The 25,794-nt window shown below is 42.6% G+C and overlaps 2 protein-coding genes across 4 annotated transcripts; both read right to left on the bottom strand.

The window, feature by feature from the left end:
• Window positions 1–331: 331 nt before the first annotated feature.
• adpgk2 (ADP-dependent glucokinase 2) lies at window positions 332–9,456 on the bottom strand. Its single transcript, XM_010879662.4, has 6 exons — window positions 8,924–9,456; window positions 7,522–7,681; window positions 6,528–6,718; window positions 6,352–6,448; window positions 4,832–4,968; window positions 332–2,713 (listed from the first exon to the last, which is right to left on the bottom strand). The coding sequence occupies exons 1-6, from the start codon at window positions 9,114–9,116 to the stop codon at window positions 2,022–2,024; spliced, it is 1,470 nt and encodes a 489-aa protein (XP_010877964.1). The 5' UTR covers window positions 9,117–9,456; the 3' UTR covers window positions 332–2,021.
• Window positions 9,457–11,390: 1,934 nt separating this feature from the next.
• Window positions 11,391–25,681, bottom strand: hnrnpua (heterogeneous nuclear ribonucleoprotein Ua). Of its 3 annotated transcripts, none has more exons than XM_029125605.2 (14): window positions 24,867–25,681; window positions 22,654–22,768; window positions 20,915–20,988; window positions 18,926–19,065; window positions 18,654–18,753; window positions 18,431–18,543; window positions 18,052–18,315; window positions 17,845–17,964; window positions 17,374–17,502; window positions 16,068–16,236; window positions 13,631–13,882; window positions 12,942–13,189; window positions 12,687–12,782; window positions 11,391–12,549 (listed from the first exon to the last, which is right to left on the bottom strand). In XM_029125605.2, the coding sequence occupies exons 1-14, from the start codon at window positions 25,291–25,293 to the stop codon at window positions 12,499–12,501; spliced, it is 2,298 nt and encodes a 765-aa protein (XP_028981438.1). In that variant the 5' UTR covers window positions 25,294–25,681; the 3' UTR covers window positions 11,391–12,498. The 3 variants fall into 3 exon arrangements, with proteins under 3 accessions (XP_028981438.1, XP_028981437.1, XP_028981439.1); XM_029125604.2 differs by having other exon boundaries at window positions 12,687–12,785; window positions 24,867–25,678; XM_029125606.2 differs by having other exon boundaries at window positions 12,687–12,785; window positions 24,738–24,926.
• Between the last annotated feature and the right edge of the window lie 113 nt (window positions 25,682–25,794).

The raw sequence follows: 25,794 nt of genomic DNA, 5'->3' as shown, positions 1-25,794 counted from the left end.
ACTCTCCACCTCCAGACAAGCCACACTTTAGGAGTTGGAGCGTAACATATGTACATAATCATGCAAACGATTCAAAAGAAGAACTGTTTTGGCCCATTGATTACACCACCCACTGAATCTGAACTGCAGATAGCAGTAGACAGCCCACTAATTTCACTAATCTATTAAATCACATTTGATGATGGCCTATGCATTATCTCAGAATACATCAAAGAACACGTTGTTCATTTTGGAGGTTCTGAGTTTGTCCTCATTGTGGGTTTCACAGATAAAGAAATGCTTTCAATGAACTGAAAATTACTTTTCAAAACAATAAGAGACAAGACAGACACTAAGATGGAATGTGTGCTTTATTTCTCTCAAGTGACTCAGGAAGAACAGCACAGGTGAGTTACTCCTTCAGGCAGACTTCATGTCAGCTGGCTAAAGCAAAACACGCATGCACAGGCACGCAAACGCACACACAAAAACACACACACACAAACACGTCCTGGCACACACAAGTATGTAGACAACCAAGTATAGGCAAGCCGGAACACACAGGTTACATGGTTTTGGGTCCGTGCTGACTCAGTCCACATCTGATGTTTTATTGAAGAATAGGCAATAGAACTGATCACAGTCGATGTGTAAAGGCAGCTATGTGGGACCCGTTTTCAAAAGCTCTCCATCTGGATTTCACCAATCAGATTGAGGTTCCTACACAGGCCAATTTAAAAACAATGTTGAACATTTCCTGGATGCGTGTGGGGGCAATAAAATGAATGGCTACAGAAAGTGTTTGTAAAGTGAGGTGGTACTGACAAGAATACAAGCTCATATCAAAGGCCAAACAGTTTCACATTACAGATATAAAACTGAGAAACCCTCCCTGCTGTCATCCATCATTAGGAATCGATCTGAGTAAAGAAAGTGACAACATTAGAGTCCGACAGCTTATACAAGCCCGACTGATCACACAACAGGCAGCACTTCATTAATTACATTAAAATTCCCTTTTCTACTAGTTACCTAGACATACCTCACGAGGCTCCCAGGCCTCCAAGCATCAACTTGGACTAACATCAAACCAGAAAACAACCAAAAAAAAGGGACAGCATCAAACCAAAAAATACCATTAAACACTGGGATAAAAGGGCTGAAAAAACAGAACAGATTAATTTTTGTGTGCGTGGATCCATGGAAGAAAATGGAATGAAGACAGAATAACCATGACACCAGACAGAAATGCTGAGTTGGCACAGGCAGGGCAATTCAGAATGTTTTCTCCACTAATACATCTGACCTGTTCACATCAGATCTTTCTCAGAGCTAATCTGATTGGTCAAAATGCCAATTACTTCATAAAAAAACCTTATAAAAATATTTTTCAACAAGTTGAAGAAATAATGTCCCGGGTAGTATCTGCAATCAATATTCTACTGGAATGACAATATGACGTTCTAAAGACACTAACGGTCTGGAATCATTATTACATGTGGGAATAAGAAAAAGAAAAACCAAGAGGGTGTGGGGAGGGGCAGACTGTGCCTGGTTTGTGAGAAGTAAAAGGAGAAACAAAGGTGTAAAGGAGAGTGAATGCCGGCAGGCTTGTGTATGCCACAGACACCCTGAATCCTGCATTTATATGGTACCGAAAACACCACATTAAACCACATACAAGTGGACATCAGATCTGCAAACCTAAAACAACAAAGCTAAAAGTCTTCACATTATCGGAAATGGTTGTCTGTCTGTCAAACTGGCTGCAAACAGATTGTGGAATTCTTTGGAGTCTGTGTCACTACAGAGAGTAAGCCGGGATTAAAGGAATAGTACTGCTACAACTGGGTGGGAACCACCCCTCTGGACAGAGAAAAGGTCTGTTGGTTTGGCTCCGGCCCTAATTCTCAGGTGCTCATGAGAACCTTGTTGAATTGGGTGTATTGGAGTAGGGCTGGAGCAAAGACAGTACCCCCATGCAGGTGTGGGGCGTTACTGTTGAGATAAGGCTCCTTGACAGTTCCTCGCTGATGTTTGGCTCAGATCTGCAGCACGAGCCCAGCGGCAGAGATGTTGTCCCCTCCTCCGGCCGTCTGGTAGACCTCCGTACAGACCAGGACAGGCGCCACACAGATCTCATAGTTGTCCTCATCCCAGCAGCTGACGGGCCGGGTCTCCTCCAGAGGGATCCGCTGGCTGCCTTCTTGACGGCTGATAGAGAACGACTCATCCATGATGAGACGAGCCTTGCTGGGGTCGATGTCTGGCGAGCCACATACGTGGCGGTTGGCGGTGAGTGAGGCCTTGGCCACGGCTGACATGGTGTTCTTCCACTGGGAGCCATGTGTCACGATCATGGCCTGGAATGCCAGCGTGTGCACATGAAGCCGGGTCAACGGCCGGCCAGTAGCGTCTGCGTGACCATCCGGGTTGGTTTGGCGAAAGTGCTGGTTCACGAGCCGGTAGAGCTCCCTCATCTGGTCGAGGACGGTGGCGACGCGGGGGTTGGGGTCCGAAAGCACCGTGACGTTAGTGCCTCTCAGCAGGCTCAGCAGGTTGGGGAGCTCCTGCTCGTTCATCCCTAGGGAGTCGGCGTGGGGGACGACCAGACGCATCAGGTCCTGCATTAGACCCTCATCCACGAAGCTGGCCATCTCAAAATGGACTCCGGTACGAGGGGAGGAGGAAGAGAGGAGATGGCCCAACTGAGAGAGCAGGGCTTCCCGCTCACCTAGAGGGAGAGACCAAGGGGAGAAAGAGAGGGAGAAGGAAGGAATTTGGGGAGGGGAAGAGAGAGAATGTATCCAAAGTGGTTGACTGAGTCTGACAGAACAAAGGTTTGTTACTGGCCAAAAGAAAACAAGTCCATTCCAAAAGCATGCAGGTCAAAAGAAACAAACTGACCTGTTTCCACCTCCTCTACAACAACACAGACCCAAAAAACACCAACAAAACCTATTCTGGGGCCCCAGTTGTGTCCAGTAGATGTTTTCCAGTGGTAGCAACTAATCTCTGGGGCCCTCAGGAAAGGTCTGAGAAACCCAGGGTCGCCCACTGGGAACCAGCCAGTGTTCATTTTGGCACACTTTTTTATTAAGTCTAGTTGTAGTTATTTTGGCCCTTTTTAATCATTTTAATCACATTTTGTCCAATCCAATGTTTTGCCTCATTAACCGAGCTGTCAGTTAACTGAGCTGCCAGTAGAGGTATGGGACCACTGACGTCTGGGAATAAAACACCTGCCACATACCAAATATGGTTATTATCTTTATTGCCAAAAGATGATCCTGAAAACAAGTGCATTGAAGCACCTGCCATGTGATCGGATGATTAGATAATTGCATTAATGAGAAATTGAACAGGGTCGATACAATTATTCCTAATAATCCTTTAGGTGAGTGTATATTGCCTTATACAGTACATTTCAATGATGGCTTTTACTGTGATAAAGAAAATCTGAGTGCTGCCAGCATAACCGTAAAGTTTCAGTTGAGGCTTACTATAACATAGCAACTGATTGTTGTAGCCAGCTAAGTTTTTGTCTAACCTGACCCAAAAAGCATGCCCAGATGCATACTTCAAATATCCACAAGAAATTGTCGCACTAGAACTTGAAAACAGTTTTATTGCGGCCTGTAATTAAATGTAATAAATATCACCGTCCTCACTGGATTCGAACTCAAGTCTCCACTGCCTTTAACCACTATGCCAAGGCGCTACACCTTTTACCAGTTGCTAGACACCATTCACCATTGCGTTAAACTGACTAACGTTTCTAATTAAGTTTACGTCCACCACAAATAGCATCTATGAACTATGGCTTTTGCCACTGGCTGTTTTAACAGCTTATTAGCCAGTAATAGGCTTGCTGGCATCTACTAACTTCTTAGGAATAATCATAAGAATTGAGCAATTGCTAGCGAGACTGAAGATGAACTTTTCCCTGCCAAAGCTATTTCATGGCACAATTTTTTCTTTTCTTTCAATCGTTACTGACATTGATACAATAACTATAGGTGACGATAACTGACTTTCTCGTAAAGTAAAAAGACGAGAGAATTGTGGACACCCCAACTCTTTTAATGCACAAGGGGTTTTGTTAAACCTATATCATTACCCTCAAAAGCATGCACACCAGAAACAGAAAAAACTGTTTAGGTTTAGGCTTACTATAACGTAGCTACTGAATATTGTATATAGCCAGCAAAATGTTTGTCTATCCTTCCCGACTCCAAAAAGCATGCATGGATGCGTACTTTGAAAATCTACCAGAAAAAGTCGCAATATAACCATGAACAGTTTTATTTTAGGCTTACTCTAATGTAGATACGGAAGGTTATAGCCAGCCAAGTTGTCGTCTATCCAGAACAAATCTAAATGCATACTTTGTTTTGACTGTGAGGATATTCGATCGCGAATATAATAGAAGCTTGCAGGTCCGCTTCTCAAACTACTACGCTATTTAACAAGGGGTAGTCAGTCAGTAAGAGACATTTGCTCTTCCAGGCCGGCTCCGCTTACAAAGTCCGGCAATGATAACAAAAGAGCTGGTCGCACTGAAAAGCTCTTTTCAAAAACCTCCTTTCACAAACGTCAGTCAAGACTTCAGTCACTGAAATGACTTGGTCTGATCTGGATAGAGTCAATCAAAATGGAAAATACTTTTCTGGATCTATTTGGTCAGTCAACATCCACTGAAAAACAGGTGTTTAACAAATATTTCCACCACTACTTTTGTTGACAAAATTAACACTGGAATCAACCCTCTGAAGAGACCTCAGCCTTCCCTTTTGGATAGCGAGCTCTTGGCTTGGCCAATGGGGGGCAGGGTATCAGAGGAGACTCTCACCCTGTTGGAATGGGAAGCTGTCCATCATCTGGAGTCCGCCCACCACCAGCAGGTCAGGGTTGAAGTCCTGCAGCTTTACTGCAAAGTCCTGCAGTGAGGCCAGGTATGGGTTATGGTCATCACTGTGGACAATGTACCTGTAAAACACACACCTTACAGTCACAATGGACTACAGTGTAACTCCCATAAAACCTCAATATACTACAGTGTAACTCCCATAACACCTCAATGGACTACAGTATAACTCCCATACATCTCAATGGACTACAGTGTAACTCCCATAACACCTCAATGGACTACAGTGTAACTCCCATAACACCTCAAAGGACTACAGTGTAACACCCATAACACCTCAATGGACTACAGTGTAACACCCATAACACCTCAATGGACTACAGTGTAACACCCATAACACCTCAATGGACTACAGTGTAACTCCCATAACACCTCAATGGACTACAGTGTAACTCCCATAACACCTCAATGGACTACAGTGTAACTCCCATAACACCTCAATGGACTACAGTGTAACTCCTATACATCTCAATGGACTACAGTATAACTCCCATACATCTCAATGGACTACAGTGTAACTCCCATAACACCTCAATGGACTACAGTGTAACACCCATAACACCTCAATGGACTACAGTGTAACACCCATAACACCTCAATGGACTACAGTGTAACACCCATAACACCTCAATGGACTACAGTGTAACTCCCATAACACCTCAATGGACTACAGTGTAACACCCATAACACCTCAATGGACTACAGTGTAACACCCATAACACCTCAATGGACTACAGTGTAACACCCATAACACCTCAATGGACTACAGTGTAACTCCCATAACACCTCAATGGACTACAGTGTAACACCCATAACACCTCAATGGACTACAGTGTAACACCCATAACACCTCAATGGACTACAGTGTAACACCCATAACACCTCAATGGACTACAGTGTAAGAAGGGAGAGAGGGAGGGAGAGAGAGAGAGAGAAAGGAGACAGATGGAGGGAGGGAGAGTAGAGTGAAGAAAGAAAACATTTTGGTGTGGACAAATGCATGAAGAGTAGCCTGGTATCAATCAGCATGTTTAAAAAAAAAAACACGAGACAATGATGACAAACTGTAGGAGGGTCTATAAAGCACAGTCATCACACACAGTTACTGAGAGGAACAAAATACCAGCTGGGATACTACATTATAATACACATTTACAGGCTGACTGTCTTCCATCAGTTTATGTGGAGACAGTGGTGGAAGATCTGGGCCGGGTTCTGACCCGAAGGACCCATGTGGCAGAAAGTTCCAGACCATCCGAGGTCACAATCCAGCCTGATCTTTATTCTCTTAAAACACACTATCATTATCTAAATAGGACTTTGGTCTTTCTGAGCATCATGCGTACGTATGATTGCTTCATTTCTTCACTAATGTTACATTTAAATGCGACGCCATCACAATTTATACGGGGAAACGCTGCTGGAGACCATCCAGTCCCATTCACCTGTTGGCCCGTCGGGCCGTGTACTGGCCCCAGGAGGCTCCAGACGGATATTCCAGGATGAGGTGGATATCAGGTTCCTCCACCACATTACCTGTGACTGGACAGAGAGACAGAGCAGTGAGGTGGGGGAATTAGTCAAGGAGGGAGGGGTTCGGTTTGAGGGATGGGGTGTGTACCTGTGATGTGTTGGGACAGAACATCAGCAAATTCTGGACTGAAGCTGCCTCCTAGCAACACGTCGCAGCCCTCGACTGCCAAGCGACCAGCCATCACTGGGGCATTGCCACCCACAGACCAGCGGTTGCCAGGCAACTCACGAGATGCCTCTACCAGCTGACTGAAGAGGGTGTCGTTACTCACAAAGCGCCTAAGAAGAGGAGGTGAAGAGGAGAAGGACAGATGATTTAAGAGGGAGGAGATTAGAGCCAATGAGAGTAAGAGGACAAGAGGAATGTGGATGGGAAAAGGAGGAGAAGACAAGGTGAGTGGGTGGAGGAGTGAGATGGGGTGGGTGGAGGAGTGAGATAGGGTGGGTGGAGGAGTGAGATGGGCGGGTGGAGGAAAATGGAGAAATGTATACATTGAATTTATAAAGGGTTACATGACCAAGGACAGATAAACCTCTCTAGAAGTATGTGTGAGTTACTTTACTCAAGTTCCATATCTGCTTTATCAACCAGGAGAAAACTTTTAAAAACCCACATCAAAACCTGTTTCAGTACAGACAAACCAAAGAATTTTCACTATAACTTAGTTCAACCCACTGAACACAGGTCAGCTGAACTGGCTCATCAACTTCTTTCAAAACTTGGAAGAGACAGCAAGCACTGAACTATCTGCTGTATTCATCTGCAACCCAAAAGAATAAACCAGAAACCCGCCTATGTTTAGGAAGAAGGCTGAGAGATGACCTCGGGAATATTCAAATTCAGACTGAGCCACGGGTACAGGAACTGGTCATCCACTATATCATTTTAATAATAAGCAAGTCAAGATCTGCAAACCAAACCTTCTTTTACATTTATGTGGCAAACAACGTTTGTTTATATTTAGTGTTTAGAAACATTGTCTTAAAACCTGTAGTTTTGGGTTCTGATGAAGGTATCAGTTGAATGTTTGGGTTTCCCTTTGGTTGTAAGACTCAGAAAGGCCAAAACTTTGGCCACTCACTCTGCTGCTGCACCCGGGGCAAAGAAATAAGCAAAGCTCTGTGCCAGCTGATCCGCGTTCTCTATGTAGTCATGATGAAGAGGCTGGTCTGTGGGCGGAAGGCCAATCTTATTGAGTAACGTCACCCCATCCACAATAATGTCTACACAACCCCCCAAACCTGGAGACACAAACAGAAAGAGAACAGCACATTTAAGTCCACTCAGCAGTGTGTCAAAACAACATCATGACAGCAATGTCACTCTAAAGTAACTAGCTAGTGACTTCAGTGACACACACACACACGACACCTTCTTTTGATCTCCTGACATCACAGACAATGACCTTTTTAAGCAAAGCTTATCTCAGAGGGAGTGACCAACAGACCTACTGGAGAACTACTGCATGTAGCAGGGCGGGTTTGGAACAAAAGCATATATCAGTAGCTCTGCACATGGTCGTTTGAATTGAGCCACTCCTGTGCTATCTTGATGGGACTACGGAGGACACAATCAGGATTCATCCCTCAGGCTTCCTTTGAAGAACCATACCCCGGTCCCAGATGCAAGGAACCTTTTTACTGCTAGCCCAATTCAGATATTATTTACACTATTTGGTATTTTGATAGATAACACCATATATTTTCAGATATTTTTATGACAGGGTAAAATATTAGAATTTGTCTGTCTGTTTAAAACGCAGCATGAGATATTTCTTTCTATTTTCGGTTGCCAAATACCTTGGACAGAGAAATGGCAGATGGTTAAAAAATAACAGTGAAGAATGTCATGTTGACAACAGTGGAAAAGCTCAGGAAAAGACTAGTTGACCACTTCTCATATCTTGTCTCACTAATCTCTAAGCTGTTCTTTGGACCCACAACGACACATTAATAATAAGGTGGCAATGTGAAGACAAGGTCCTTCTCTTTAACATGGAATCGGATTGTGTCAGTGTGCGTGCAGAGTAGATTGAGTGGCTAGGTCGGTGTTGGAGTAGACACTTGGGTGCCCAGGCTTCAGAGGAGACGATGCATGTAGACGGCTAATACTTAATGGCAAACTACTTTGCTAAAGTTAGTTCTAAATATACAAATAACTTAAAGTTAATATCTGGGTTGCCAAGCTATGTAATAATGAACCGTAATAGAATATTGACGCTGACTGACAACGACAACAAAACAGTCCAGTTAAGCTATATAACTCCCTATTTTCACTACGAAAGACACTACGTTAATCCAACCACAACAAGTGTAAATGTTTATACATACACACATTATTTAAAAAGCTGGTAGAGCTTCGCCGGCTTTCCATGTCAATTACAGCCCATCCGAAAAGCCTAAACGAAGGTTAGCTAAAATACTATAGCCAGCAAGCTAACTGATGTTGTTGATTAGCTTGCTTGCTATTTACAGAACTCTCACCTATCGCCACCCTGGGTCTGGCGTTGTTAATTCCCACTTTGCCTTCAGCTCGCAGCAGGGAGGACAGCACCATGTGCAGTCGGTTATCCAGCCTTGACACCCGGGGAGGTCGAAACCAGTATGCCAGCAGAACCATCGCAAGAGACGCTACCATTGCGTACTTCATGAATGAAAACCCGCTTCCTCGCTCCATGTCCAGTGGCTACGGACTGGCCAACATTCAGCGACTAATTCAGCTAAAAACAAACTGGATTTACAACGTCAGGGTGTAGTCGGTAGTACTGTTTGAGAGTTGGTGGTCTCACGCCTGAACGCTGGGCACGGCCAACCCAGGAGCGGAGGGGGAGTGACAACGAAGCGGAAGTAGACTACAGTAGTACTGGCATTGAGAAGAGACTTCTAGACTGTTGACCTAGCCAGTGTGTCTAACTAGCAGATTTCCGCCAAATCATGTTTACAGATTATTCAGCTAACCGTGCTTAAATAAATGCTAACATTTCAGATGTTAGGGGGAAGGATCAGAGGGACTGTTCATTAATACCTGAGGTCAGTCAGTGCGTTCACACTACGTTGTATCGACCTCTTGTGGTGACTCAGCGTTACCTTCTAGATTACAGGAAGTTATATGACCCATGCTCCTTGCTGGATTTGTTAGGGTATGAACATTTTAGACAGGAGTGTGCTGATGGAAGGCATCCACTATTTAAATGTAGGAGTTCCAAGTTAATCCGTCCTGATGACTTGGTTTAATGTGACTCAAACTGGGTCATCGGTAATGTTCAGCCAATTAAGTTGAAAGTCCCAACTGGTTGATTGGAAAATGAGGAAGAATAACATTAATAGTCCCGCCCACTTGACTACATTCATATGATTAACGCTGTCAATACAATTCGGTAGAATGTCCATGCTAAAATGACCTCTTTCTATCTTTCTATATGTACAATTTCCCAGTATGAAGTCTGTGAGTGCCATAGCCTAGAGCATGGTCATCACCATAATGAACGTATGCCTTTGACTATAGCCCTTGTGTTTTTATTCCAGTACGATCTCTGACATGCTTTTGAAAACAGCTGCCATTTTAATCTATTCAACTGGGTGGGACTTCCAACTTTATTGGCCTATCCCTCATGATGTTTTGACAAAGGTTATCAGGAAGGTCAGTCATGTTGAAAGTTCAACTGTTTGAGTATAGACACAACTGGCCCACAAACACACCTCATTCACCTGGTGTAACTCGTCATGAAAAAGGGAACCTATCACTCCACAGAATGTGACAGAGGGAACAAAGTAAACTGTTCAGCGTTATTCCTTGTTATTTATTTTTTACTCATAACAAAATACAAAACATAGCAATGTATAAAAAAAGGTTTTAGTCTGTTACAAAATTGTTATCATTGTCCCAGACTGTACAGGTCACCAAAACAAATACTTGAAACAATTAAACCTCACATCAATCACCTGGTTTTATAGAGTATGCTGGCCTTCATTCTAACTAGATACTTTTTGGTACAATACAGTAATTTTCTTACTCAAAGTCTACAGAGAACAATCTGCTATTGTTGGAAAAACTCAAAATATTTTACATCCCAAACCGTATTGCCTTTGCATTACAGCAGTTGTGACGGTAACCAGAATTTGAGAAAGTGAATCTAATTTAAAACACACATTAGTGACTAGACTCTTACATCAAACCTATACTGGTACATTCTGAAAAGAATGCCTTGTGATTCCATGGATAGCAAAATTAGAAGATATTCAGATGACAGTAAACTAGATTGGTTTGTTTTAGTTGCATGGTCATCTACTCTCTAACAGGCCACTGAGTTCAGCATGGCCATGCATGTCTTCAGTAGTCCCATTTAAACACTTCTGAGAAGTCTGGGTTATTCCAGTGTATTGTCTTACTCAAAAAACATTTAATCTACTGTTCAGTTTAACCAATACAACAGTTTCACATCTCTGGGGTTCTCTCCAATAGAAAATGATTTGAAAAAACAGGGTTTCAAGTGGCAACACGAACATAGTGTGCATAACGCTCAGTTCAATCATTTCACTCTTAGACTAGCCTTATCAACCTGGTGTTTTGGCTGAATGAACCTCATCTTCAGGAGCCGATATTTCAAAAGGATTTTGTCTGTCAGGTAAGATTAAATGCAAAGAAACAGAATGCGTAGAAGAGTAGTACCCAGTCAAGGTGAAAGTTCGCCCATTCTATTTATCTAATTTCTATGAAAGCAATCCTATTACAGTTAGGGTTTTGCTATTGGACAAAAAAAGCCCCAGACGCACATACAACAACAAGATTATTGTAAATCCAGCTTCCAAGCTTTGTAAAGCTTTACAGTTTTACTTTAAAATCAATTTACAAACAACAACTAAGGGCCTTAAATCTTTGAATGTGAAACACTTTAAAGTATCATACTGTTAGATGCATGTCTGATGCTGGACTGGGTGAATGTCAGTATCGGTCTTCCGGGCGTATCAGTAGTTCCATTCCCCTGATGCTGGACTGGGTGAATGTCAGTATCGGTCTTCCGGGCGTATCAGTAGTTCCACTCCCCTGATTCAGCTGCTGGCAATCACAGTCTTTTGAATGGGCTCATTAAAATGAATATAGCTGACATAATTCCTCATGCTGTGTCTGAGAGGCAGGTCTATTCTACATTATATTTTTCTATGTGGACTTTATACAACATTGTGCTCCTTTCTGCATGGCTGTCCCCCTACTGTGGTACAGATTACTGAGGAAGTGACCCATTCATATAAATAACGGACTGCTTTCTAGGAAAGCCTGTAAGTGCCTGTGGAACTAGATGTAGATCAGCCATCTTCATTTTATGCGTTAAAACTGAGATCTACTCTGAGAAGGTGCTTTTGAATTCAAAGGCTCTTTTATCACCTCTGACATTCAGAAATATGAATTTGAAGTAAGCATCAAGACAAGGCAATTCTATCTGTGACTTAAATTAGACATATACATTTTTTAAAAGCGTTTAATCTTTTATTAAATTTTAAACTTCACTTTAAAATGTCTTTGTAGCAGGACATGAATTACAACAACTCACAACCCCAACATGCATGCCCCTTAAGGGCGTGCTAGTCTCTCCTGACTCTTAAAAAACATAATTCAACAATATATTAAGCAAACAAATATGAAATAAATATATATTATCATTATAATCCATCATCATCACCATTGTAGTAAAAAGTACATCTTTACCGATAAAAACACAGAACCCTGAAACGTTTTTTTTAAGAGACATCCCACGCTGGACGAAGGCAAGAATTCCGATGAACACTTCCAAGCTGGACATGAAATGTAAAAGCCAGCCAAAATGTGCAAAACCAAAAAAAGCATAAAAGTAAAAGGATTCCACAAAAGCGTTGTTTGTCTTTGTCTCAGAACGTGCAATCCATCTCAGAGTGGAATGCTCCTTCTTAAAACGAAGGAAGAGGAGAAGGAAAAAAGGAGGAGCACAAAATAACACAAAGACTAACAGGACTGGATGTTGGTTCGCCATGATGTACTGACATGGGGGGGTTGTGTGTCAGTCAGTCTTTTCTACCGCACACAATCAGTAGTATCCTGGGTGGTATTGTTGACTCCATGGCTTCTGATTCCAGAACTAAAGATGGAAGACAGAGTTCAGAGGTTAGAGTTTGGAACCATTTCATTGGTCCAGAGGTGCAAACCATACAGAGATTACATCTCAGACATTTCCTGCTCTGTCTTATGTCCAACTACATCAGCAACAGTACACACCCCCTCCTGCCAACTCTGGTTGAAAGCCTGGGCTTTGTTCATGCCAAATCTGCCGTTCTTGTTGAAGCTGCGGTTGTTGCCCCCTCTGCCTCTGAACTTCTGTGGAAAATACAACAGGCATCAGACACCCTAAACTGCCAGCTGACGGACTTACAGTAGTGTTATTTATAGTACAGAAATGTTGTTATCCAACAGCCCACTTCAGCTGATGGTGGAAGTCATGGATCCAATCGTGAGATATTATTAGTGACCCACCTGTGGGAAGCTGCCCCTGTTGCCCCCACGTCCACCATGGGTCATGTTGCCACCCCTGTTAGCCCCCATGTTGCTCCCCATGTTACTCATGTTGCCCCTGCCAGGACCCCCCCTGGGTGCACCCCCTCTGCTGGGAATGCCCCTGGCTCCCCTGTTGAAGGTGGCGTGGTTGGAGAAGCCCCCTCGAAAGGCCGGAGGTGGGGAGAAACCTCTGGGAGGGCGGTTGAATACCCCACGAGGTCCTGGACCTGGGGGGACAAACACACCAGTTAGTTTCATTTTATTGGTCCTGGACCTGGGGCGACAAACATACCAGTTAGTTTCATTTTACTGATTCTTATTTACAGATAAAATGGCTAATTGGGCCCAATTTGGACATTTTCACTTAGGGGGGTACTCACTTTTGTTGCCAACGGTTTAGACATTAATGGCTGTGTGTTGAGTTATTTTGAGGGGACAGCAAATGTACACTGTTATACAAGCTGTACACTCACTACTTTACATTCTAGCAAAGTGACATTTCTTCAGTGTTGTCACATGAAAAGGTATAATCAAATATAATCAAATATATAGAAAATGTGAGGGGTGTACTGTATATATATATATATATATATATATATATATATATATATATATGAATCCCTGTATATAAAAGTATTTTTAAGAAGAGTCCAAAAGACACTGCTCACCTCCCCTGAAGTTGCCTCTAATCTGAAAACCTCCTCGCCCACCCCTCTGTCCCTGCCCTCTGCCCCCACGGCCACGCTGGTTGCCCCCTCTCTTAGGCGGCCCGCCCCCCTGGTTGGCCTTCTTCTCTGGGGGAAGAGCAGATTGGCTCTCTTCCTTGTACTGGTCCAATAGCTTGGAGGCCTCATCCTTCTGCAGCTCCACATAGCTGACCTCACTGAAGCAGTCCCCAAGCTGTGGTAAGGTGTAGAGACCTACAGACACAAGCAAGCAAGCAAGTTTATTTATATAGCACAATTCATACATCGAAGCAATTCAATGTGCTTTACAAAGAAAGAAAAAAAGTATTATATATATATATGTACAGTGGAAGAACAAGTATTTGATACAATGCCAGTTTTGCAGGTTTTCCCACTAACAAAGCATGTAGAAGTCTGTAATTTTTATCATAGGTACTCTTCAACTGTGAGTGACGAATCTAAAACTAAAATCCAGAAAATCACATTGTATGATTTTTAAGTAATTAATCTGCATTTTATTGCATGACATAATTATTTGATACATCAGAAAAGCAGAACTTAATATTTGGTACAGAAACCTTTGTTTGCAATTAGAGAGATCATTCGTTTCCTGTAGTTCTTGACCAGGTTTGCACACACTGCAGCAGGGATTTTGGCCCACACCTCCATACAGACCTTCTCCAGATCCTTCAGGTTTCGGGGCTGTCGCTGGGCAACACAGGCTTTCAACTCCCTCCAAAGATGTTATATGGGGTTGAGATCTGGTGACTGGCTAGGCCACTCCAGGACCTTGAAATGTTTCTTACGAAGCCACTCCTTCGTTGCCTGGGCGGTTTGTTTGGGATCATTGTCATGCTGAAAGACCCAGCAACGTTTCATCTTCAATGCCCTTGCTGATGGAAGGAGGTTTTCACTCAAAATCTCACGATACATGGCCCCATTCATTCTTTCCTTTACATGGATCAGTCGTCCTGGTCGCTTTGCAGAAAAACAGCCCCTAAGCATGATGTTTCCACCCCCATGCTTCACAGTAGTTATGGTGTTCTTTGGATGCAACTCAGCATTCTTTCTCCTCCAAACATGACAAGTTGAGTTTCTACCATAAAGTTCTATTTTGGTTTCATCTGACCATATGACATTCTCCCAATCCTCTTCTGGACCATCCAAATGCTCTCTAGCAAACCTCAGACAGGCCTGGACATGTACTGGCATAAGCAGGGGGACACATCTGGCACTGCAGGGTTTGGGTCCCTGGCAGTGTAGTGTGTTACTGATGGTAGCCTTTGTTACTTTGGTCCCAGCTCTCTGCAGGTCATTCACTAGGTCCCCCCGTGTGGTTCTGGGATTTTTGCTCACCGTTCTTGTGATCATTTTGAGATCTTGCGTGGGGCCCCGGATCGAGGGAGATTATCAGTGGTCTTGTATGTCTTCCATTTTCTTATAATTGCTCCCACAGTTGATTTCTTCACAACAAGCTGCAGATTCAGTCTTCCCAGCCTGGGGCAGGTCTACAATTTTGTTTCTGGTGTCCATTGACAGCTCTTTGGTCTTGGCCATAGTGAAGTTTGGAGTGTGACTGTTTGAGGTTGTGGACAGGTGTCTTTTATACTGATAACATGTTCAAAGAGGTGCCATTAATACAGGTAACGAGTGGAAGACAGAGGAGCCTCTTAAAGAAGAAGTTACAGGTCTGTGAGAGCCAGAAATCTTGCTTGTTTGTAGGTGACCAAATACTTATTTTACAGAGGAATATACCAATAAATTCATAAAAAATCCTACAATGTGATTTTCTGGATTTCTCATTTCGTCTCTCATAGTTGACTTGTACCTATGATGAAAATTACAGGCCTCTCTCATCTTTTTAAATGCGAGAACTTGCACAATTGGTGGCTGACTAAATACTTTTTTGCCCCACTGTACATTTCAGTCATGAAGCAAACACTCTTATGCATATTTGCATATACAGCTCCAGAAAAGAGAACACTGCACCTTTTTCTTTCCTTTTCAAAAAAGTTGAAAAGGAAAGTTTTGAGTGCGGAACAGAAGTGTTCAATTTGCAGTGGTCTCTTAATTTTAACCCTTTTGTTCCTTACACAAAACCTTCCTTTCAAGGTGCAGTGGTCTCTTAATTTTTTCTGGAGCTGTATATCTATTTTTCAAGAGGGCCTCAGACAAAAACAGATTGTTAATCTCAATGTGGCTAACCAAGTTAAATAAAGGTTAAATACAAATACTATTTGACAATTTTACATCATCAATGCACCACATCTGTTGGTACAGTAGAAAGGTCATAGAAAGTTCCAGAGATTTTGATCTCTCTGAACAGAGAGCACTAACTATGACGCCATGGAAACAGTAATGTGAGTGGTCATGTGTTTTTGATAAAGGGCTCTCAGGTGTGTAGATTATGGTAGCTCACCTTTCATCTTGAGCACAGCGTGCTCTGGTACATCTTTCCCTTCCGTCTCAGCTTTCTTCTGTGTCCTCTGCTTGTATTCGTCATCAGTAGGACAAACCACCACAGCCTTCCGTCTGAAGCCTGCAAACAAACACATCTTCCTCCTCTGTGCATGCGCGGACACATTGGTCTGGAAGAGACATGGAGGACAGAAGTCATATCTAACCATTTACCAAATGAAATAACCATACATTTTATTAATCCTAACCGTAACCTAACACAGTTGTGCTCATAAGTTTGCATACCTTGGCAGTAATTGTTACATTTTAGCATTGATTTAGAACATATGACTGATCATGCAAAAAACATGTATTTTATTTAAGGATAGTGATCCTATGAAGCTATTTATTATCATATAGTTGTTTGGCTCCTTTTTAAATGATAATGATAACAGAAATCATCCAAATGGCCCAGATCAAAAGTTTACATACCCTTGAATGTTTGGCCTTGTTACAGACACAAGGCAAAACACACAGGTGAAGATGGCAATTAAAGGTCAATTTCTCACACCTGTGGCTTTTTAATTGCAATTTGTGTCTTTGTATAAATAGTCAATGACTTTGTTAGCTCTCACATGGATGCACTGAGCAGGCTAGATACTGAGCCAATGGCGAGCAGAAAAGAACTGTCAAAAGAGCTGTGTAACAAGGTCATGGAACCTTATAAAGACATCCAAAGTCTTGCAAATGCCAGTCAGTACTTTAGAAAATTCAGGCATCTCTTAAATCCATCTAATGTCAGATAGACCAAGAAAGATTTCAGCCAAACCTGCCAGAAGAATTGTTCGGTATACAAAGAAAAACCCACAGGTAACCTCAGGAGAAAAACAGGCTGCTCTGGAAAAAGACGGTGTGGTTGTTTCAAGGAGCACAATACGACTATACTTGAACATAAAATGTGCTGCGTGGTCGAGTTGCCAGAAAGAAGCCTTTACTGCACCAATAACACAAAAAAGCCTGGTTACAATATGCCCGACAACACCTTGACACGCCTCACAGCTTCTGGCACACTGTAATTTGGAATGATGAGACTAAAATAGAGCTTTATGGTCACAACAATAAAGGTGTGTGAGTGCTAGGGCAAAAACAAAACTGTGCACCCCTTGGGGTCCCCAGGACCAGGATTGGAAAACACTGACATAGACAGAACTGTTCATTGTATTTGTTCTTGATGGTGAATTTTACAATGTCATAATACATTTTCCATACCAGAATACATAAAAAAACGATTACAATAAAAATATGTTTGTGCTGGTAACCATGATTACCTGGTCAAGGATGTAGTTCCGCTTTTTGCGAGCAGCAATTTCAATGAATTTTCCAAGGAAAAGAGGAGCACGCTGGGAGATGGCGGTGAGTTTAGTAACATCCTTCATTTGGCGTTTCAAACTAGTGATCTGAAGGAGTGAGAACAGATTAATTGACAGGTTAAATACGTAAGGACACTTTCCCGGTATCGGAAACATTTGACTTGAACTGCAATTTCCTTCAGTGTGCAGACCTTTTAAGATAAACTGAACTGTCTCTAAAGACCAACTCCAGACATTACCAAGATGCTTGGCTGATATATTAAATCCAAATGGTGTTGTAGAAGTTAGATGATTATTATAAAGGTCATGTAGCCAGCTAGCAACTTCTATCAAGTTATGGCAGTCTCATGAGCATACAGAAAGAAATGGAAATACAGAAAGACAAATTGGCTGGAGAAAAAACATTGTGTCTCTTTAATCTCCACTGACCATCATCTTCTCCAGGATGGTGTTGGTTCCCAGGATGTTGTATTTCCCAGGATGCTCCTGGGTGTGCTTGGTGACCCATGCAGTCTTTCCAGCCCCAGGCAGCCCGACCATGATGATCACCTTCAGGACAGACAGTGGTGGTAATGACCAATGCCTTTCAACAGGATACAGAATGGAACGATTCACTAGCACTGAACCCTCACTCACCTCGCAGTCTTCCTTGGTGTCTGGCCCCTTGGGACCTCTGACTCTCTTGTTGATGGGAATCTGTTGCATGAAGCTGTATCCGGCTGGTAGGGAAAACAATGGCACCTCCCTCTGTCCAAAGTTGAACTCCACAGCACAGTTGTGACAGAGGACGTGAGGGAAGACTGGCCGTCCGTCCAGAGAAGCCTTGTCCACCTTGAAGGCCACACCCAGGTCCTGGCCGTTCTTACTGAATGACAGCTCCACCTCTGAGCCCTCAAAGTTCTGGGGGAGATGTGGCCAAGCATCATTCAACCACCATTAGTAACAGTTTTATCTGCATTAGCAAGGTTTTTGGCTTTTTAGTTCTCTTCAGACACCAAGTAGACATATAGCTTACAATCAGGCATCCGACAACATCGTTTTCATCGAAGGACTCTCCAAAGTCCTCAGTAAAGCAATTGGTGGTTTTCTTCCCTTTGGCAGAGAAGGCATACGAATGTTCCTCCTCTCCTGAGGACATGGATCAAAACAGTACCACAGACAGACAGTTAACATTCAACTAAAGTGATTCCCTGAGCATGTTCACTAAATTCAATTGACTGTTCTACTAGTCCACAAACCTAGCAACAGTGTTCCATTGGCTAATGACCAGCCCACCAGAACCTCGTGGATGTCTATGCCTTTGCTGGAGATGTGCTTGACGGGGATCTTCTCAATGATCTAGGAGAAAATTCACTACGTTTAATAAGAGTGTGCGTCATAAATACCTGTCTCATCCCCAACACTAACACCATCATGGTTTTTGGCTGAGTATCTTTAAACCACTTCATGACAACTTCAGATTGAAAAAAGTAGTTTTGGGACATGAGCTGTTGATGGCATCGGTCCTGACCTTCATCTCAAAGCAGGCCTTCCCCTCAGCCACCCCATGCGTGGCCCGGCCTCCGGCCCACAGGTAGGCAAAGCTCTCCATGGTGAGAGATGATGCGCTGTATCGGTCCCGGGACACCTTAAAATGCAGGTCGCTGTTATCTACACACACACACACACAAATATATTAACTTTACTGGGAAGAAACACTCCCTCAACAAATAACATGAGACTGACCTTTAAATCTTTTCCCAGGACACTGACAGTGCAAGCAAAGGAAGCCTGCTAGAAGAGATTGAGGCTAGCCAAGATATTAATATCGGTTTTTCCTAAGAAAGTGAATGTATGATGACATTTTATATGTCAACATTTTGTATACCCACTGTTTTAATGGCATTCGAACGATGCACAACCCAAGACACCCCTAAGAATCAGACTTTCTGACGTCAAGCTGTGCTTTACAAATCCTTTTGGATCTGGGTGTAATAGTTTTCACCAAATATTTTCATGGCATTTAGCTAGACTGGAAAAGTGTCTGGGATAATATCCAAATGACCAACCAAAGCTTAAATCATTAACTAAAATACTATAATCTCCAGATTATATTTGACCCAAATGAAATGCTGCCAATTCAAACTGTTTTACCGATAATACTGTGGATATAAAAAGTCTACACACCCCTGTTAAAATGCCAGGTTTTTGTGATGTAAAAGAATGAGACAAAGATAAATCATGTCAGAACTTTTTCCACTTTTAATGTCACCTATAATGTTTAAATTGAACATTTAATGTTTACATTTAAATTCAATTCAATTGAAAAACAAACTGAAATCTTCACAGGGGAAAAATGTAAAATAAAACTTTACAATAACCTGGTTGCATAAGTGTGCACACCACACCCTCTTATAACTGGGGATGTGGCTGTGTTCAGAATTAACCAATCATATTCAAACTCATTACAGATCTGCCATCGTTTAAAGTGACACTGATTAATCACAAATAAAGTTCAGCTGTTCTAGTAGGATTTGTGGTCTGTACTCACAGGTAGAAATACAGTTAGATCTACCTGTGGTCTGTACACACAGGTAGAAATACAGTTAGATCTGCCTGTGGTCTGTACTCACAGGTCAGTAATACAGCTACGTCTGTCTGTGGTCTGTACTCACAGATCATAAATACAGCTAGATCTGCCTGTGGTCTGAACTCACAGGTAGAAATACAGTTAGATCTGCCTGTAGTCAGTACTCACAGGTCAGAAATAAAGCTAGGTCTGTCTGTGGTCTGTACTCACAGGTCAGAAATACAGCTACGTCTGTCTGTGGTCTGTTTTCACAGGTCAGAAATACATCTAGATCTGCGTGTGGTCTGTACTCACAGGTCGGAAATACAGCTATGTCTGTCTGTGGTTTGTACTCACAGGTCAGAAATACAGTGATGTCTCTGCCTGTGGTCTGTACTCACAGGTCAGAAATACAGTGATGTCTCTGCCTGTGGTCTGTACTCACAGGTCAGAAATACAGCTACGTCTGCCTGTGGTCTGTACTCACAGGTCAGAAATACAGCTAGATCTGCCTGTGATCTGTACTCACAGGTCAGAAATACAGTGAGGTCTCTGCCTGTAGTCTGTACTCACAGATCAGAAATACAGCTATGTCTGTCAGTGGTCTGTACTCACAGGTCAGAAATAGAGCTATGTCTGTCAGTGGTCTGTACTCACAGATCCGAAATATAGCTATGCCTGTCTGTGGTCTGTACTCACAGGTCAGAAATAGAGCTACCTCTTTCTGTGGTCTGTACTCACAGGTCAGAAATACAGCTAGATCTCCCTGTGGTCTGTACTCACAGGTAGAAATACAGTTAGATCTGCCAGTGGTCTGTACTCACAGGTAGAAATACAGCTATATCTGCCTGTGGTCTGTACTCACAGGTCAGAAATACAATGAGGTCTCTGTCTGTGGTCTGTACTAACAGGTCAGAAATATAGCTATGTCTGCCTGTTATCTGTACTCACAAGTATCCAAGCAGACAGTGGTGTCGTCAATCTCCTCGTCCTCTTCCTCCAGGGGGGGCTGGGGTGACTTGGCCCTGGAAGACAGCAGGGCAAGGGGTTAGACAGGGGTCAGACAGGGGTCAGACAGGGGTTAGACAGGGGTTAGACAGGGGTTAGACAGGGGTCAGACAGGGGTCAGACAGGGGTCAGACAGGGAAGAACATTGGAGGGACATTTCTCTCACTCTCACATTTAACAACTAAACCCCTCCCCCCATCTAAAAAAAGGACACTGATTGGTTTAAATTGTTTACTTTGGTGCATGAAAGCATGTGTGTTGTTTATGAAGCCTTTGTGCCCCAACTAGACAATAATCTGGAATAAAAACAGCAGTGGGATACATTTGGATACATTCTGAAAGGGTCCCAATGGAGTGTGTTTTAAAGATAAATGTTTGACACAGTATTCACTACAAAACAGTACGCTTTGATAAAACAAATCAGAAAGGTCAACAAGATCACTAATGTTGATGTATGTCATCTTTCGTAATGAAAAAAAGGACAATGAGTGGAGTGGTTGCTACAGAGATTGGTACTTGATATAGGAGTGATAAATGTGGTGGAAGGTGATGGAAGATCAACCCTCATCTCATGAAGTACAGAATATAAGTTACAGACCATTCCTGCCCCTTGGTTCAGGACGCCCACAACACGTACGAGAAACTGTAATTGAGGAGTTATTCAGATCTGTCCTCTATTGGAGGAGCTGTGAAGGAGTTATTCAGATCTGTCCTCTATTGGAGGAGCTGTGAAGGAGTTATTCAGATCTGTCCTCTATTGGAGGAGCTGTGAAGGAGTTATTCAGATCTGTTCTCTATTGGAGGAGCTGTGAAGGAGTTATTCAGATCTGTTTTCTATTGGTGGAGCTGTGAAGGAGTTATTCAGATCTGTCCTCTATTGGTGGAGCTGTGAAGGAGTTATTCAGATTTGTCCTCTATTGGTGGAGCTGTGAAGGAGTTATTCAGATCTGTCTTCTATTGGTGGAGCTGTGTGAAGGAGTTATTCAGATCTGTTCTCTATTGGTGGAGCTGTGAAGGAGTTATTCAGCCCTGTTCTCTATTGGTGGAGCTGTGTGAAGGAATTATTCAGCCCTGTTCTCTATTGGTGGAGCTGTGTGATGGAGTTATTCAGCTCTGTTTTCTATTGATGGAACTTTGATGGAGTTATTTGTACGTATCTGTATAACTTCTCCCCAGTGACAGTGTTTATGCAATCACTATTATAGCTGAAAATCTCTCTCCTTCCATCTGATGCACAGACACAACTAGGAAAAACAGACGCTTAGGGCCTTTTTGGAGCTCTTGTTCCCACACCCCTCTTCCCATCCATTGTTCCTCTCCTCTGTGCCACAAAGCGTAGGTCAGGGTACCATCCCAGCATGTCCAGAACTTCTCATTCAATACCGTTTCTCTGAAGAACTTGCCACAATCACTAACTAGCTATAGTGCCAACCACCATTACACCACCTACAGTAGGGCTTCCTACGCATTCTGGAAATGCTGTATTCACCTAGAATAAGGTCCTCTCCACAAGGGACATTAGAGGGAAAGGTAGGTTTCTTAGAGGCATTGGTCAGGGTGAACTTAGGGACTGTGTTGGCTCTTAATGTCAACACAGCAGGTAGATAGGCAGAGAGCTGGGAGGTGTGCAGGCCAGGGTGACTCGGAGCTAACCGAGGTTCGGACCTCTGCACCATTCTTACCGGCTGTACTTGCTTTCTTCAATAAACTCAAAGTAGCCCCTTCCATGTTCCTCCCGGCGTCTCTTAACACCCTTCTTATTCTTCTGCTCAGCACTCGTGTCTTTGTCCGCATCCCCTTTGGAAATAAAACAGTAACAGAGCAGGCATTGAGGTGCGTCGCCCCCAAGTGTAGGACCCAGGTGTTACTTGATGGTCCACACTGCCTAGCAGATGACTAGGTATGTTTTGGTTTATTAGGTCTCTGCATGATTAAAATGCATGGACCACACAATAGCGATTTGATCAGAAAATATTTAACAATACAATTATGTGGCTCTATAAATAAATGTGTATCCCTAAATAACCATGGTTACCACGTTTAGTACGATGTATTGGACCCCCCCGAAATACAATGGAAAGCATAACGTATTAACTTTCTACAGCAATACTTGCAAAGTTTTAGGGAAATTAGTGAGTGTTACACAATGACGCTACCAGTATGCACATTCTCTATTAACTACACGTTATTACAAAGTGTTTCAGCAAAACAATCTTCAACCTGCTGCATTCTCCAGGAACTCATGCTGGCTAACCATCCACCATCTGCATACTGAGAAGTGCCTCTCTGCCAGTATGGAGTTAGATTCCTATCAAAGTATTGTGAACTTGTAAGTAGTGAGTCACAAATATATACAGCGAGTCACAAACACAATGCAGCTGTCAAATAAAAATCACTGTCAAGATATATATGCATTTAGTTTCACAAACGTCAAAATCCAAAAACAAATGATGAATAATTAACAAAAACAAAGGTTGATTAGCAAATTAATGTTGTTTTTTGTGAATGTTACAGCATTTGTCACCTCTGCATTTTACAGAATTGTGACTTGCATTACATTTGTGAATGGCCTAACATATTTGTGAGTGGTTCCACAAATGAGTCGCTACGTATTTGTCAGCAGCGTTACATATTGTGAATCGCATTATACCAATCACTTTCACACGGAATCCAGATTAGGACTTCCTTAGGTCTGGTTATGCTTCGTCTCCAGAACCCCATATATGTATAAAACATACTTTTTATAACATAGCACATCATTACTTGTATAAAAAACTTTTTAGAAATAAAAATAATTTGTGTTAACATATTTTACAATTGGGTATAATTTTAGACTATGTTGCTGATTTTTACGGTTCTCCAGCATTGTGTGAACTTTACTTCCAGAACGATGAAGACAAACAAACACTTCGAACATGTAAGTTGGTCACAGATGACTATCAGGACTTCATCACCAAGTTAGCTTATTGAATATTGCCAGTTTTGTACTCAGTCATGCCACCTAATAGACAATATAATCCAGCCAAGGATGATTATGTAATGAAATGTTACTGCATGTCAGAGGTAGTTAAAAAAGTAACAAGCTGGCTACACATTGAGCAAAGCTGACTACTGTAGCAACCAAATGTTCGTCTTGTTTGTTTGAAAACTTAAATCCACACAATGCTGTGAGTGGTAGAAAAACGTACAGACTAAAATTACACTGGAATTGTAAAATGTGTGAACATAAATCATACTTGCTACACAAAACGTTATTTACATAAGTAATTATGTGGTGTGTTATTTTGAAAGTATGTATCAAACATATAGGGGTTCTGGAGACTAAGCATAACCATACCTACAGAGGTCCTAATCTGAATTCTGTATTCTACTCACAAATGCAACGCCACTTACAAATGTAATGCAAGTTACAAATCTGAAAAATGCAGGTGACAAACACTCACAAAAACATGTTCAAACATTAAAAACGGTCTTACATTAATTTGTTAATCCTCCTGTGTTTGTGTTAACGATTCATCATTTGTTTTTGGATTTTGCCATATGTTTGTGAAACTATATGTATACACTGGCAGTGATTTATATTTGTCAGTTGCATTAAGTATTTCTGACTCGCTGAACATTGTGATTCACTACTTAGTTTACAACATTTTGATAGAAATCTATCTCCATATGACTGCCTGAATAAATGCAAACCTGTCACACAAATCCAGTTTGTGCAAGTGCAACAAATCCATAATGTCTAGAAATCGCACGCTAGCCAACTTACATGGATTCTCCCAAAAATTCCAACGTAGCTGGCAAGCTAAGTAGGCTATCCGGTTGACCTGGCCATCTTTGATGATATTAACTGTCATTCAAGACATGAACACTATCCGCGGTTGCGTTCATCGCTTACCCTCTACAGGGAGAACTCCTAGTGCATCATCATCATTGTCCATTTCCTCGTCATCTTCTTTTAATAAAGCATCTTCCTCATCGTCCGATTTATCCATCTCCACTCCGGCATCCTCGCCCATATCATCGTCGATATTCCCTGCTTTCCCTTCGCACCTGTCTCCATCTTCCTCTCCGTCCGCCTCCATACTCTCCCTAACCAGGTCTTCATCCAGATCCTCCTCTCCCATATCATCTAGGCTGACTGTCCCGTCGCCTTGGCCAGCCTTCTTGTCGGCATTATCTCCTCCCGCTTGAGCCTCTTCGTTCAGTGCGGCCTGTAGCCGGTCCATTAACTCGGCCTTCAGCCCCTTGTCCGACAGCTTCCTCTTCTTTAGCTCGTCCTTCAACTCATTTACCTTTAACTTCTTTACGTTGGTAGAGCTCATTGTTGTATATGTTCAATTTAATGTTTGTAATAAATATCGATACAATTATATAAAAATCCCTATTGGTGTATATGTAATTGAAGACAAAAGCCCTGTGCACCGATTTGGTGATAGCAGTCGCCTATAATTTTCACTGCGCCAAGCCCGCACCCTTTCCAGTAGGTCCCACCACAACTGACATCTGCGCTGTTGCTAGTTTATTCCAATGCTAGTATTTAGATCAGAGACAGTTTAAGAACCGAGACGGACCAAAAGAAGGCGCAGCCCGGAAGCCACACCCCCAATCTTATTTCATCCTGTCTCCTTATAGCTTCCGCCCGAGGGAGGGGTGCCCCAGGTCAAAAGATCTTACTGGCTCGCTGTCCCCACAGACCCAACCAGAAATTATCCAGGGTGATGTCTTTCTCTCGGGCACCTAGTGTGGCACGCACTGAGTTAGTGGTCAGCTTTCTGCCGAAATGACGAGAATACATCAGTCAGTATTCCTCTATGCTCTAGTGC

This window comes from Esox lucius, chromosome 15 (assembly GCF_011004845.1).
Source record: "Esox lucius isolate fEsoLuc1 chromosome 15, fEsoLuc1.pri, whole genome shotgun sequence".
NCBI lineage: Eukaryota > Metazoa > Chordata > Actinopteri > Esociformes > Esocidae > Esox > Esox lucius.
Note: the sequence above shows the minus strand (reverse complement) of the source record. Positions and strands in the feature narration are given on the sequence as shown.

Excerpts from the sequence above, each read along its gene's own strand:
- adpgk2 (XM_010879662.4), bottom strand. The coding sequence starts at position 9,116 with ATGGAGCGAGGAAGCGGGTTTTCATTCATGAAGTACGCAATGGTAGCG. Across the intron at positions 7,682-8,923 it reads CAGACCCAGGGTGGCGATAG|GTTTGGGGGGTTGTGTAGAC; the intron begins GTGAGAGTTCTG and ends TTGTGTCTCCAG. Across the intron at positions 6,449-6,527 it reads TCTGTCCCAACACATCACAG|TCACAGGTAATGTGGTGGAG; the intron begins GTACACACCCCA and ends CTCTCTGTCCAG.
- hnrnpua (XM_029125604.2), bottom strand. The coding sequence starts at position 25,293 with ATGAGCTCTACCAACGTAAAGAAGTTAAAGGTAAATGAGTTGAAGGAC. Across the intron at positions 18,544-18,653 it reads CAATGGAACACTGTTGCTAG|GAGAGGAGGAACATTCGTAT; the intron begins GTTTGTGGACTA and ends CCATGTCCTCAG. Across the intron at positions 17,965-18,051 it reads ACACCAAGGAAGACTGCGAG|GTGATCATCATGGTCGGGCT; the intron begins GTGAGTGAGGGT and ends TCTGTCCTGAAG.